General features: G+C 43.5%; 1 protein-coding gene across 1 annotated transcript; it reads left to right on the forward strand.

Moving 5' to 3' along the window:
* The first annotated feature begins 1,995 nt into the window (after window positions 1-1,995).
* On the forward strand, window positions 1,996-5,798 carry LOC137258920 (uncharacterized). Its single transcript, XM_067796616.1, has 2 exons — window positions 1,996-2,066; window positions 2,957-5,798. The coding sequence occupies exon 2, from the start codon at window positions 3,784-3,786 to the stop codon at window positions 5,614-5,616; it is 1,833 nt and encodes a 610-aa protein (XP_067652717.1). The 5' UTR covers window positions 1,996-2,066; window positions 2,957-3,783; the 3' UTR covers window positions 5,617-5,798.
* The last annotated feature ends 8,587 nt before the right edge of the window (window positions 5,799-14,385 follow it).

Genomic DNA, 14,385 nt, shown 5'->3' on the forward strand with positions numbered 1-14,385 from the left:
GTTGGACATCACGCTTTTTTCGTGTAATTGTTGTTCCATCATGTTTTTTTCCTGTCTCGAAGGCCTGTAATCAACATTCGCATAAAATCAGCAATGCCCCCTATGTCTTACTACCCTAATAAACTCTTAACACAAGAAATTGTTCGTAAACTTCGGATGTCACGATCAATTTGTGAACTTCGTATGACACGATCTGTTTCTTATCTTTGGATGTCACGATTCGTATGTGAACTTCGGATGTCACGATCTGTTATTATCTTCGGATGTCACGATTTGTTTGTTATCTTCGGATGTTACGATCTGTTGTTATCGCTCCAGGGATGTCACGATCTGTTATCTCCGGATATCACGATCAGTTTTTTGTCTTCGGATGTTACGATCTGTTTGTGATCTTCGGATGTCACCATCTGTGAACTTCAGATGTCAAGATCTGTTTCTTTTCTTATGCGAAGTGCTGGGTGTATCAGGAAACAACTACGATCAAAGGACTTCTTTTGTGACACCTGTCTTCTTCACTGATACAGCGCGGTGCCAAGTGGCTGAAACCTTCTCTCTTCACCTCAACATATGGGTACAAAGAGTGTTTCTTGTCTCCACCATCGTGATGCTGCTTGAATATTACTGAAACGGCGTAAAACAGTACTCGCTCACTCTTTATTGATATTCCAGGAGTATGACCTGGAGTTCCAATGTAACTGCTGCCATTCCGACCGAGGCCTATTCCCAGTGGAATCCTTAAAGAGTAATCGGTGTGGCAGAGCAGCTGAAGCACCAGCCCAATGTCTAACATACTGACATGCAGAGTCGGTGTATTTCTTGAGATATATGACACTTGGGAATATGCCTTAATATTACAAACATATCTCAGCGTGTCAGTTGGAAGAATAAACGAATATGTTCCAAGTAAGACGACACCGCAAGCGTCAGCCGAATGCAGGAAACGATCAAAGACACGAGCTATTTCTTGATTTGATAAGTTGTTGATTTTGTAAGCACGTCAAAGTTTATCACCGGAAAAGGTGTGCAAGCATTGCCAAGAGTTCGGTGAAGGAAATGGTGTCTGTATGTATAAGCTTCTATGAATGTCAGGATGCAGGCGAGTTGAGTTGGGGAAGGTTACAGGCCTAGAAATATTTTTGTTTAGAGAGGGGAGTAATGTTAAATTTGTTTGTTGTTTAAATATTAGAAACTGTCTGTTACAATCAAACACCATTATATCGATGTTGAAGGGACGGACGTAAATACTTCGTCTCATCCAAGTTCGACTCAACCTCAAAACGCTGACTTAAGCAGCAATACGTAGGGACTCAGCTTTTACTTGGAGACATAGTAGTTTGGTAAGGGCGTTTGACTATGTTCCAGTGTTCTGGTGATGTCACGAGTCCAGCCTAGGCCAGCGGTTGATATCATGAGCACCGTGGGCGGTGGGGTAGCCTAGTGGTTAAAGCGTGAGAATCCGGGTTACAATTGGTCTTCAGTGACCCATGCTTGTCTTAAGGGGCGACTAACGGGATCGGGTAGTCAGACTCGCTGACTTGATTGACACCAGTCGTATCCAAATTGCGCAGATCATTGTTGATCACTGGATTGTCTGGCCCAGAATCGATTATGGTGCGTGTGTGTGTGTGTACACAGGCGATACGTGGGGAATATGCTCTTACGTGTAGGCGAAAACACGACTACGAGGGTTTACAAGAGATTGTGATCCCTGCGAGGAGGGATATGCCGACTCTCAGGGTTTACAATCTCTTGTAAAACATCTCTTGTCTAGGAGTGGTTTCTCCAACTTATCAACCGCTTTTGTGCAAAATATCTTTTCAAATAATATATAACGATCGGTGACACTTGGTCCCTGTGCCTTATACAAGGTCTCCATGGGATACACGGTATAGTGAGCGCATTGACATCACATGGCCGTAACCTGGCCAATTTTCATGAAAAGCTTATTGCACGTGCGCTGCCCGCAGTACTAGTCTTGTGACGAACACATGGTTCATACTGACAAACGATCTCAGTCTTCACAGCCATCCAGCGTAGCCTAGTGGGAAAAAAAACCCGTCAAGCTGGTGAGTGACAGCAGAATAAAGTTATTTCAAACCCTTGCTTTAGAAATTATCAAAATCACATCCCGGGGACTTAAATGCACATTTCTGATTATATAGTGTAACCATCTGATACGACCTTGAAATGACTGCCTGAGACGACCATTAAACACGATTCGGGTTGAAAAATGTGTATATAGTGAAAATGGCTGGGTATCTTGGGTATACTGAGGAGGTATATACATAGGCACCACAAGGGGAAAACATCTGTATGTAAACAGTTTGTATGTGGTGTGTATACAGAGGAATACAGCTGCATGTGTACGTACGTAAACACTTTGTATGCGATGCAAAAGCAGCTGGTATGTGGGGTACACAGGGAAATATAGCTGTTATACATATTACACAGTTCGCATGAGGGATGTAAACAGCTGGTTCACGGGGTGTATACAGGGGAGTATAGCTTTTATATGTATTTATACAACGTGTACACATACGCAATACAAGGGGAATACAGCGGTTATACTCACGTATACAGCTTGTATGCGAGGTATGAACAGCTGGTGTGTGAGGTGTTACATGGGGAATGCAGCTGTTATGGGAATGTATACAGTTTGTAGGCGGGGTATAAACAGCTGGTAATTATGGTGTATACAGGGAAATACAGCTGTCATTCGTGTTAATACAATGGACGTGTTGGGTATAAACAGCTGGTAGGTGGGATGTATGTAAAAAGGTATGTACTGGGTGTACAAATCCTGTTGTTGTTTGTGTGTACAGCTGTGCACGGGGTACAGGTGTGATGGAACCACAAGATAGAGCACCCGGTTTAATTCACAATACAGATTTGTTGTTTATGGGCATGTACATATAGTTTACATCAATCACCTCCACGTGCCTTTCACTGTTTTCAGGCCACAGATCAAGGTCACAGAGGAACAGAAGAGCCCATCCACGCTCAAACAACAGACGTGTAACAGTTTGAAGAGGCAATTCCCTGAACATAAGTCAACGGTATATAGAATCTTTTGACAAGACGACGTATCTGTGAGACACCGGCAAAAACAAACTCATCTTTATGAGACAAGTTCGTTCTAACCATTCGTCATAATCCCAAGTGTTGAGGACCTCTCGGGCGTTCCACGGCGCAAGAGCATCTCACACATTCCCGTCTGTGGAGTGACGGTGAATGAAGCAAGCTCTTCTCACTAGCGCTCCGTCAGCGTACTTATGAAGCATGGCCGCTTCCGATGCACGAGTGACATCTATAGTATCAACGACCCCACTTACACTGCTCTCAAAGAATTCTGAAGTAAAATCAAATACGGTTCTAGCGAACGTGCAATTTTTTTCACCCGGAAAATTTGATTGGTTTGATAGCTTGAACACATGTTTTCGTTTCAAATCTTTGAGGCTCTTTAAATATGTGGTGTTGACACTATAAATAAGTCGAAAGACTAATTAGGATGCCAGATTGACACTCAGCCCTATTTCCCACGATTATTTCAAGGTTTCATTACAAAATTCAAAACGCAAGGATTTTTTGTCGCCGTTTCGTATACGTGTTTGCAAAAACCGCTCCCGCGAATAGAGCTTGAGTGTATAGTCAAGCCGGCTGGTAGGGCGCGTTGTCGACGGGCCATGCTTACAGTTACCGAGCTCAGTGAAGTAGTCAGCCTACAGGCGGAACGCGGGTAGCCTTCCAGATGCTTGCGATGTCGCTCCTCGCCACCTACATGGCATGTGTAACTGTACAGCGATAGTGACCACTACTTACACGAGCAGCATGGCCAGACCAACTCTGGCTCATGTCATACACGTGGCCAGTGCCTTGGTGTTTTTGACGGGCATGACATCACTGTTGATTAGTTTTGGACAAATGAGATCAAAGGAGGGACCAAGCAGTGCTAGTGCAAGGCGTCGCGTGCCTAGATCGTTGGAAAGGCTTCACCCTGAAGACGTCGAAATGATCTACATGCAAGGGATATTCTCGTCGCTAATGAATGCTACAATTCAGAGAAGCGACGACGACGCCTTGCTGGTTTTGCTGCCGGCGTTGGAAAAATTTGAAAATGTTATTGTTGAAGAATCTCGAAAAATTAGGACTGCACTGAAAGACCATGACAATAGGATAAACTATTTAGAAGCGTTTGTTGCTAGGCAAACAGTTGAAGATGTTCAAAATACCCAGGAAATCCACCCTAACAAAGTGACTACAGGCACGGCTAGGATAAAGGTTGTGTCTAAGGGCAAGGGCAGGAACGAGGTTTTGAAAGAAGAAAGAAAACCCAAGAAAAAGGGTAAAGTGTTTAAAGATACTTCAAAGAGTTTTTCTGTGGATGTGGAGATTGTAAAAAATGAATCTCTGGTTGTAAATGTGGTGAAAAACGACACGGTTGTCATTGACAATGTAAAAAGTGATGCATTGTTGAAAAATGATACATTGTTGAAAAGTGACGGCCTGTTGAAAACGGATACTGTTTTAAAAAATGATTCAGTGTTGAAAACGGATACAGTGTTGATAAAAGATGCACTTTTGACAAATGATACGTTGTTGGAAACGGATACTTCATGGGGAAATGTTACTGTGTTGAAAAGTGATGCTTTGGTTGGTAATGATACTATGTTGAAAAATGAGACGGACGAGGATATTGTGTTGAACAGTGTATCACCTTCAACGAATCTGAGAAATATTTCAGTGGTTGTGAATGAAACTGAAGCGGGTTTTTGGGACAACACGCCGGGTAAGGGAAATAACTCCATCGACACAACGAATGCAACTGTTTCGACACATGAAACAGATAATGATGTGGAAAATGTCACAAGCGTCCCCCAGCCTCGGACCTCCCCTGACGAAATTAACGCTATTACCATGCCAGAAACAACAATAACAACAATCGCAGCTACATCAACAACACCCATGCCGGTGAGGACAGAAAAAGTTACCATGACAACTGCACAAACAGTGCCTTCGTCTACCACGGCAACAATGGACGTACTATCACTAGAGAGGATTGTGTCGGATCTTCAAAAGAAAGTCGACAGACTGGAAAAATCGAGGTCAGGCGTAAGGTCGGGAAATAGTAGTTATAGGAAAAAGTTGAAAAGCATTGAGAAAAATGTGTCAGTAATGAAACGTAAATATAGGAAGATGCGCAATCGCATTAACTCGCAAAACGGTAAAATAACCGGTTTAGAGATATTACAAAGTGTAGCTTATAGCGATATGCCTATGAACGTCATGGCAGAATATGAAGCGAAAAAGGCTTTGATTATGCGTCTTGATAAGATGGATAGACGCTTGAGTAACTACAGGGATATGGTGATCAGAAACAGGCACGAGATACGGGATCTCAATGGATTAACGTCCAAACATGAACACTATGTGAGTGAACTGCAGTCTGGGTCAGACCGGTTTGAACATAAAACAAGAGAAATGATTTCCAACATGCATGGCTTAGAACACAGTATGGGAAACCTATTCAATTCTTTGAATGGTTATATGAGTGACATTCGTTGGGAGCTCCGTGTTATGCTTGACAGAGTGTGCGGAGATAACCATCTTCATTGCTGATATTGCGTGCATACCTGTATTTATTAATTTGTGCATTCGCGGAGATGTGGTGTTCATCTCTCGCCAGATCCTTACCTCTGTAATGTGCCACGCTAGTCAGACCTGAATGTGTGTACAATGGTCATGCGTGGAAATGATTGTGTTCAGTACAAACACGGAATTCGTATTCTCTGGAAGAAAAACGTGTGTTGTGTGTACGCCTTTATCAAATACGAGTGGTGCTAGCTTTGGTAAAAAATACCAGAGTACGGCTTCAATTATGACCGTAATAGATGCCCCTTCCCCTTTGGGGCACAGAGAACAGGAATAGAATTACTTATGATAACAATTTAACACATGTCGATATGCTGAGGTCAGGGGTCAATCCTGTCACATTGTTGCTACTTTGCAGCACAAATTGTGGAAGGTATGTTTGTTCGTCGCCATAATGGAGACATATTGTGACGTGCACTATGACGTCAGTAGATTACGTATATATGACGTCACTGAGTGACGTGGCGTGTTTGTATGAATGTGTTATTCGGATGGGTCCACAGCGTAGAAAACAGATTGTGTACGTGTGTCCTCTTGAATACGGATTGTGTACGTCTGTCCCAGTGAATATGGATCTGCAATGCAATGTTGATACCTTATTATAGCGCGCATACAACAAACAGTTTCATGATCCGTACCATCGCCAAAACATTGTCAGGAAAATTAAACCGGAAGTTCCTTGCAGGATGTTCTGATGGCTGTGGGCAATGCTTTAATAGAACAGTTGACATAGCTTCAACTCGGAATCAAATACCTCGGGAACAGCAAAACTGAGAATGCAAGAAACGTGTTGTTCATTTTTAAACACTATACAGACCTTCTGTAGCGGTAGAGCGGGACGGGGAAAGCTAGTGTTCGCAGGTCCTGTCGTATTAAATGCACTAACTGTGGTACAGGTCAGGCGCCAAAGGTACATTGAGGTATGCCTGTCAACCAAATAAGCACATGTGTTTTCATTAATGCTATTTCTCTCAGCAATGATGAAATTTGCCTGAGGTAAAAGCAAATAGTTTCTCAATAATGTTTTATGAATGTCCAAATCGGTTCTATCTTGAAAGACTGGTTGAAAGATTGCGTTCAGTAAAGTAAGCACTGCGACAGCTGCCAGTCGAATTTGGTCCTAATTCGCTAGGGGACAAGCTGACTGTAGGTAATTATTTATCCTTTTCCAAGTGTGTTAGTTTTCCAGATTTCGGGACGTGTAACTATTTGTGAATGAAGCAGTTTTTCTCATCAAGGAACTATTAAGATATAGCATTACTTGGAGTTAGCTCAAGCGAAGTATGGAGACGGTAGTCGCTGAACTGAGGGTATTTTTTAAAAAAATACAGCTTTTCAAATGGCGTCATCCATCCGGAAACGCTAAGGTGCTGGTCTGGTATACGGAATTTGGAGGTACCATACGCACTCCTGAATGTCATCTTCGCTTCAACGCCCACGCGGGGAGTAAAAAGGAATGTCCTGATTTCTGCTGCACCTCCACAGTGGACTTTAACCTTTACAAGCCTCTTTTCCATCAGCTCGTCAACCAACCATTGTCCAGAACGAGGCTGTAAGGCAAGTCTGTTTTTCTACTTAAACCTCTTTTTTATTGCTTGTGAATTACTCCTTTTAGTGCAAAAGAAGGGATTAACATCTTTTGCATGGACCAAACTGGACACGTCTCGTTCCAGTCTAACCCAAGAAAGTATTCGGTAACGTCATGTGACGTCGCTGGCTGAACGACTTACTCAGCAGTGGATTTTGCCGATTAAGCACAATATTGTTGCAGTTTTGCCCTTGTATCTGCATAGCTCACAATATGTTGACCTCGTTTCACAGAGCTATTTCCCTTTAGAAAAAGTCTTTCCTTTAGGGTTAATAAACCTGTTTGCTTTACTTTTCCTAAATGACCCGAAAACTGAGAAATGTTATTCTCCTCAACGGTACAATAATCGCTAGAGATGCCATTGTCTTATGACATATGTTCTGTTTCACACACATACACTCACACACCTATATTTACGTATCAGTAGGAATCGGCTATCACGTTGCAAAATGGTAGGGAATAATGTGGGTACATGAAGGTACAGAAAGTGGTACAAAAGGTACAGAAGCAGCTCTCGACAAGAGTATAGGTTGTGGTGAAAAGCAGTGTCGCCATCGGGCTATTATTAGAAAATTTCAGAGGATGGAATGTCTTCGTATGTATTGAATTTGCTTTTGCTTCTGTTTTTAGAAGAACCAAACTTGTCACCGATTTGCCTCAGTGCCAGTCTCGAAATTCGATAAGACATGTCTCTTAAGAAGCTGTTTATACAGCCAGGCTTTGTAGGAGTTACAACCGAGGCTCTCGGTGTAATACTGAACTATGCTGCGGCGAGGATAACAACCGGTAAAAGGCAAATTGGACATTAACGCCGGCGTTTCAATTGTGCAGGCAGAGGGACCATGCGGTGTTTATTGTTTACACGATTCATCTGTCTAGCCGAAGCAGCGCTCATAAGCTATGTAGACCTGATGCTGAAAAAATATTATTGTAGGCTTTCAAATGCAGGAGCATTGTGTATGTCATGTCGACGATGGTGTAAGGTTTCTAAGCCTCGTAATGCAGTTGTTGCCGTTCCTGTGTATTCATGTCAAAGTAACCCGGAGGCCGATATAATATATAGATGTGAGTAGGTGTTATTTATTAGATAGGCTGATATGACTTATGTCTGTGAACACGCGTTACATTGTCTTCAATAGGACGTATGTGTGACTAGATGGTAGGTTAACGTTCGTCAGACATGACGTCCATGGTACATCAATCTCCTCAAATATGACGTGTGTCTAGGATGGGTGGTAGCTTAACGCCCATCAAGTATGACTTGTGTCTGGGATGGGTAGTAGCTTAACGCCCATCAAGTATGACGTGTGTCTGGGATGGGTAGTAGCTTAACGCCCATCAGGTATGACTTGTGTCTGGGATGGGTGGTAGCTTAACGCCCATCAAGTATGACTTGTGTCTGGGAATGGGTGGTAGCTTAACGCCCATCAAGTATGACTTGTGTCTGGGATGGGTAGTAGCTTAACGCCCATCAAATATGACGTGTGTCTGGGATGGGTGGTAGCTTAACACCCATCAAGTATGACGTGTGTCTGGGATGGGTAGTAGCTTAACGCCCATCAAGTATGACTTGTGTCTGGGAATGGGTGGTAGCTTAACGCCCATCAAGTATGACTTGTGTCTGGGATGGGTAGTAGCTTAACGCCCATCAAATATGACGTGTGTCTGGGATGGGTGGTAGCTTAACGCCCATCAAGTATGACGTGTGTCTGGGATGGGTAGTAGCTTAACGCCCATCAAGTATGACTTGTGTCTGGGAATGGGTGGTAGCTTGACGCCCATCAAATATGACGTGTGTCTGGGATGGGTGGTAGCTTAACGCCCATCAAGTATGACTTGTGTCTGGGATGGGTAGTAGCTTAACGCCCATCAGGTATGACTTGTGTCTGGGATGGGTGGTAGCTTAACGCCCATCAAGTATGACTTGTGTCTGGGATGGGTGGTAGCTTAACGCCCATCAGGTATGACTTGTGTCTGGGAATGGGTGGTAGCTTAACGCCCATCAAGTATGACTTGTGTCTGGGATGGGTAGTAGCTTAACGCCCATCAAATATGACGTGTGTCTGGGATGGGTGGTAGCTTAACGCCCATCAAGTATGACGTGTGTCTGGGATGGGTGGTAGCTTAACGCCCATCAAATATGACGTGTGTCTGGGATGGGTGGTAGCTTAACGCCCATCAAGTATGACGTGTGTCTGGGAATGGGTGGTAGCTGAACGCCCATCACGTATGACTTGTGTCTGGGAATGGGTGGTAGCTTAACGCCCATCAAGTATGACGTGTGTCTGGGATGGGTGGTAGGTTTACGCCCATCAAGTATGACTTGTGTCTGGGAATGGGTGGTAGCTTAACGCCCATCAAGTATGACTTGTGTCTGGGATGGGTGGTAGCTTAACGCCCATCAAGTATGACGTGTGTCTGGGATGGGTGGTAGCTTAACGCCCATCAAGTATGACTTGTGTCTGGGATGGGTGGTAGCTTAACGCCCATCAAGTATGACGTGTGTCTGGGATGGGTGGTAGCTTAACGCCCATCAAGTATGACGTGTGTCTGGGAATGGGTGGTAGCTTAACGCCCATCAAATGTGACGTGTGTCTGGGATGGGTGGTACCTTAACGCCCATCAAGTATGACGTGTGTCTGGGGATGGGTAGTAGCTTAACGCCCATCAAGTATGACGTGTGTCTGGGAATGGGTGGTAGCTTAACGCCCATCAAGTATGACTTGTGTCTGGGAATGGGTGGTAGCTTAACGCCCATCAAGTATGACGTGTGTCTGGGAATGGGTGGTAGCTTAACGCCCATCAAGTATGACGTGTGTCTGGGATGGGTGGTAGCTTAACGCCCATCAAGTATGACGTGTGTCTGTGATGGGTAGTAGCTTAACGCCCATCAAGTATGACGTGTGTCTGGGAATGGGTAGTAGCTTAACGCCCATCAAGTATGACTTGTGTCTTGGAATAGGTGGTAGCTTAACGCCCATCAAGTATGACTTGTGTCTGGGAATGGGTGGTAGCTTGACGCCCATCAAGTATGACGTGTGTCTGGGATGGGTAGTAGCTTAACGCCCATCAGGTATGACTTGTGTCTGGGATGGGTGGTAGCTTAACGCCCATCAAGTATGACTTGTGTCTGTGATGGGTGGTAGCTTAACGCCCATCAAGTATGACGTGTGTCTGGGATGGGTAGTAGCTTAACGCCCATCACGTATGACTTGTGTCTGGGATGGGTGGTAGTTTAACGCCCATCAAGTATGACTTGTGTCTGGGATGGGTGGTAGCTTAACGCCCATCAAGTATGACGTGTGTCTGGGATGGGTAGTTGCTTAACGCCCATCAAGTATGACTTGTGTCTGGGATGGGTGGTAGCTTAACGCCCATCAAGTATGACTTGTGTCTGGGATGGGTGGTAGCTTAACGCCCATCAAGTATGACTTGTGTCTGGGATGGGTGGTAGCTTAATGCCCATCAAGTATGACGTGTGTCTGGGATGGGTGGTAGCTTAACGCCCATCAAGTATGACTTGTGTCTGGGATGGGTGGTAGCTTAACGCCCATCAAGTATGACTTGTGTCTGGGATGGGTGGTAGCTTAACGCCCATCAAGTATGACTTGTGTCTGGGATGGGTGGTAGCTTAACGCCCATCAAATATGACTTGTGTCTGGGATGGGTAGTAGCTTAACGCCCATCAAGTATGACGTGTGTCTGGGATGGGTAGTAGCTTAACGCCCATCAAGTATGACGTGTGTCTGGGATGGGTGGTAGCTTAACGCCCATCAAGTATGACTTGTGTCTGGGATGGGTGGTAGCTTAACGCCCATCAAGTATGACGTGTGTCTGGGATGGGTGGTACATTGACGTTCATTAAATATGACGTGTGTCTTGGAATGAATGGCAGATTACGCTCTTCAAATATGGCGTGTGTCTGGGAATAGATAATAGATTAACGCCCGTCAAATATGACGTATGATCCATGTCAGATATATTATCCTTTGGGTGAATATATTATATGTTTGAGCTCATAGGACATGTGTACCGGGTACACAGAAGCAAATCAGATATGATGTATGCCTGTGAATGGATAATGATTGGCTTATTATCTAGCTCATCCCATATAGACGGCAGTGACTAAATGGTAGATTGAAGTACGTCATATATGACATGTCTTAAAAGAAGTGGTACATCAGATATGACATGTCTGTGAATACTTGCAGATTACAGCGTCGTCAGATATGACGTAACTCCGTGTATTGATAGCTCGTTTGATATGACGATTGTCTGGGATACGATGATAGATTGAAGCACCTCAGATATGGCGTTTGTATGACATGTGGTAGATTGGAGCACCCGAGATAAGACGTTTTTATGAGAGTATGTGGCAGATTGATGCACCCATGATATGACGTTTGTATGAGATACGTTTGGGATACGATGGTAAACTCAAGCATCTCAGCTATGACGTTTGTATGAGAACAGGTGGTGGATTGAAGCACCTCAGATAAGACGTTTGTATGAGAATAAGTGGTGGATTGAAGCACCTCAGATAAGACGTTTTTAAGAGAACAGGTGGTGGATTGAAGCACCTCAGATAAGACGTTTTTAAGAGAACAGGTGGTGGATTGAAGCACCTCAGATAAGACGTTTTTATGAGAACAGGTGGTGGATTGAAGCACCTCAGATATGACGTTTTTAAGAGAACAGGTGGTGGATTGAAGCACCTCAGATAAGACGTTTTTGAGAGAACAGGTGGTGGATTGAAGCACCTCAGATAAGACGTTTTTAAGAGAACAGGTGGTGGATTGAAGCACCTCAGATAAGACGTTTTTATGAGAACAGGTGGTGGATTGAAGCACCTCAGATAAGACGTGTTTAAGAGAACAGGTGGTGGATTGAAGCACCTCAGATAAGACGTTTGTATGAGAACAGGTGGTGGACTGAAGCACCTCAGATAAGACATTTGTATGAGAACAGATGGTGGATTGAAGCACCTCAGATAAGACATTTGTAGGAGAATAGGTGGTGGATTGAAGCACCTCAGATAAGATGTTTGTTTGGGATACGATAGTAGATTGAAGCACCTCAGATAGGACTTTTGTCTGGGATAAACTGGTAGATTGAAGCACCTCAGATAAGACGTTTGTATCAAAATAAGTGGTTGATGAAAATATGTCAAGTGTTATGAGGCATGACGTATTTCGGAAAACATGGTGCATTGAAGCAAATAAGAAGTCCATTGGTCATTTTGGATGTTATGGGTACCTTCACTTGTTTACACACTACAACTGATGTTCTGGATACCGTCTCCTTGTTTACACACCACAGCTGATGTTCGAGGTACCTCTATTTTGTTTACACGCACCAGGTGATGGACAGAACGTGATGGATTGGGTGTTGGTGTTGTCGGATTTATATTTGTAAGTGTAGTAGTTTGGAAAACCTCCAGCACATTAGCAAATATACTAACGTGATTTACTTTCTGGCCCATCTGCAACTCCTGTCGGCACAGCATAACTACATGGCAGCGTTTGAAATACATTCAGTCGTTCACTTCTCGTGCATCGACTAGAAACATGGGCGGAACAGAAAGGCTAAAAGGCATGCATGTCTTCATACACTGCTAAAGTGCAGCCAGCTCCTCAGCGTTGCACTTACCACGAGCAGCACGTGCCGAACTGTCTAGACATGATGACAGTAACAAGCAAGAAAATCGTGCGTTTTCACAGACGCATACACACAACAAGAAACCATCATGTCTTGTCGAGCAACAAATCTCGCGTCTTGTCCGTGATCTTCTTTCGCTGTGGAAGACGTTTAGAGAAAGTTGTAAACATGTGCCTAACATAAACACATAGACACCGACTGCCACGTACTCAAACATACAAGGATGATAATGTGCGGTGCAATGTGGAGAATGCCTTGCAAGATAAGGCAAAATGCTTAGTGCTGAATCAGCAATATTTTATCTGCCAAGTTTGATGCTTGTAACACGGATCCAATAAGACTGATCATGGCGCAAAGGCTATGCTAACTCAACAGGCGACGGTTCAGTGGGTACAAACGTCTTTGGAATGATTTTGACGAATTGTCTGCAGTCTCTGTGTGATTTCAACACAAAGACGAATTTCTCATTTCCGCTTTAACGTATTCATCTACACATACCGTTAAATTAATACTTTCAAGATAAGCCTATCTAGGTTTTCTTACTTAGCTATCTTACATATATTCATTTGCTGACGTACTGACAGTGAAATGACGAAAATGTGCTGAAAATTGGTTGGTAATTCCCACAATTAACAAATTTGTAATCAAATAGGATTAATTCAGTATGCTTATGCATGGTGTTAGAGGGTGGGAATCTTTCTTCACATGCTCAACCGGAAATGTGCACTCATGTGTTTATCTTTTTGGCGTGATGGCCATAGGATTAAACTTGACATGTTTTAATTCCATTTGACAATACAGCATTTTGACACGGAAAACCTGATTAGAATTGACTGCTAAATGGATCACGTTGTCTGTCTCAGTGGCATCACATCTGTGTGCGAAATAGTTTCCAAATATTACCAGCCACTCGGTAACTACCCTCGAATGTTCTGTTCTAATTCTGTAGTCCGAAATTTGAATGTAGAAACAAGCAACAGATTAGACAAGAACAAGTTTTCATCAGCATGATACAGGTTTCAGCGTTAAGTGCCAAGATTCACATTTTTTATCAGACGATAAGCCTGCATGAGTTCAAGGTATATTATAACTTAACAGGTTGGAGAGAAGGATCAGCCTGCATGAGTTAAAGGTGTATTATAACTCAACAGGTCGGAGAGAGGGATCGGCCTGCATGAGTTAAAGGTGTATTATAACTAAACATGTCGGTGAGAAGGATCGGCCTGCTTGATTTAAAGGTGTATTATAACTTAACAAGTCGGAGAGAAGGATCAACCTGCAATATTTAAAAGTGTATTATAACTAACCACGTCGGAGAGAAGGATCGGCCTGCTTGATTTAGAGGTGTATTATAACTAAACAAGTCAGAGAGAATGATCAGCCTGCATGATTTATAGGTATATTATAACCGAAAACGTGTCGGAGAGAGATATCAGCCTGCTTGATTTAGAGGTGTATTGTAACTTAACAAGTCGGAGAAAGGGATCTCC

The sequence above is a fragment of the Haliotis asinina genome, chromosome 12 (assembly GCF_037392515.1).
Source record: "Haliotis asinina isolate JCU_RB_2024 chromosome 12, JCU_Hal_asi_v2, whole genome shotgun sequence".
Lineage (NCBI taxonomy): Eukaryota > Metazoa > Mollusca > Gastropoda > Lepetellida > Haliotidae > Haliotis > Haliotis asinina.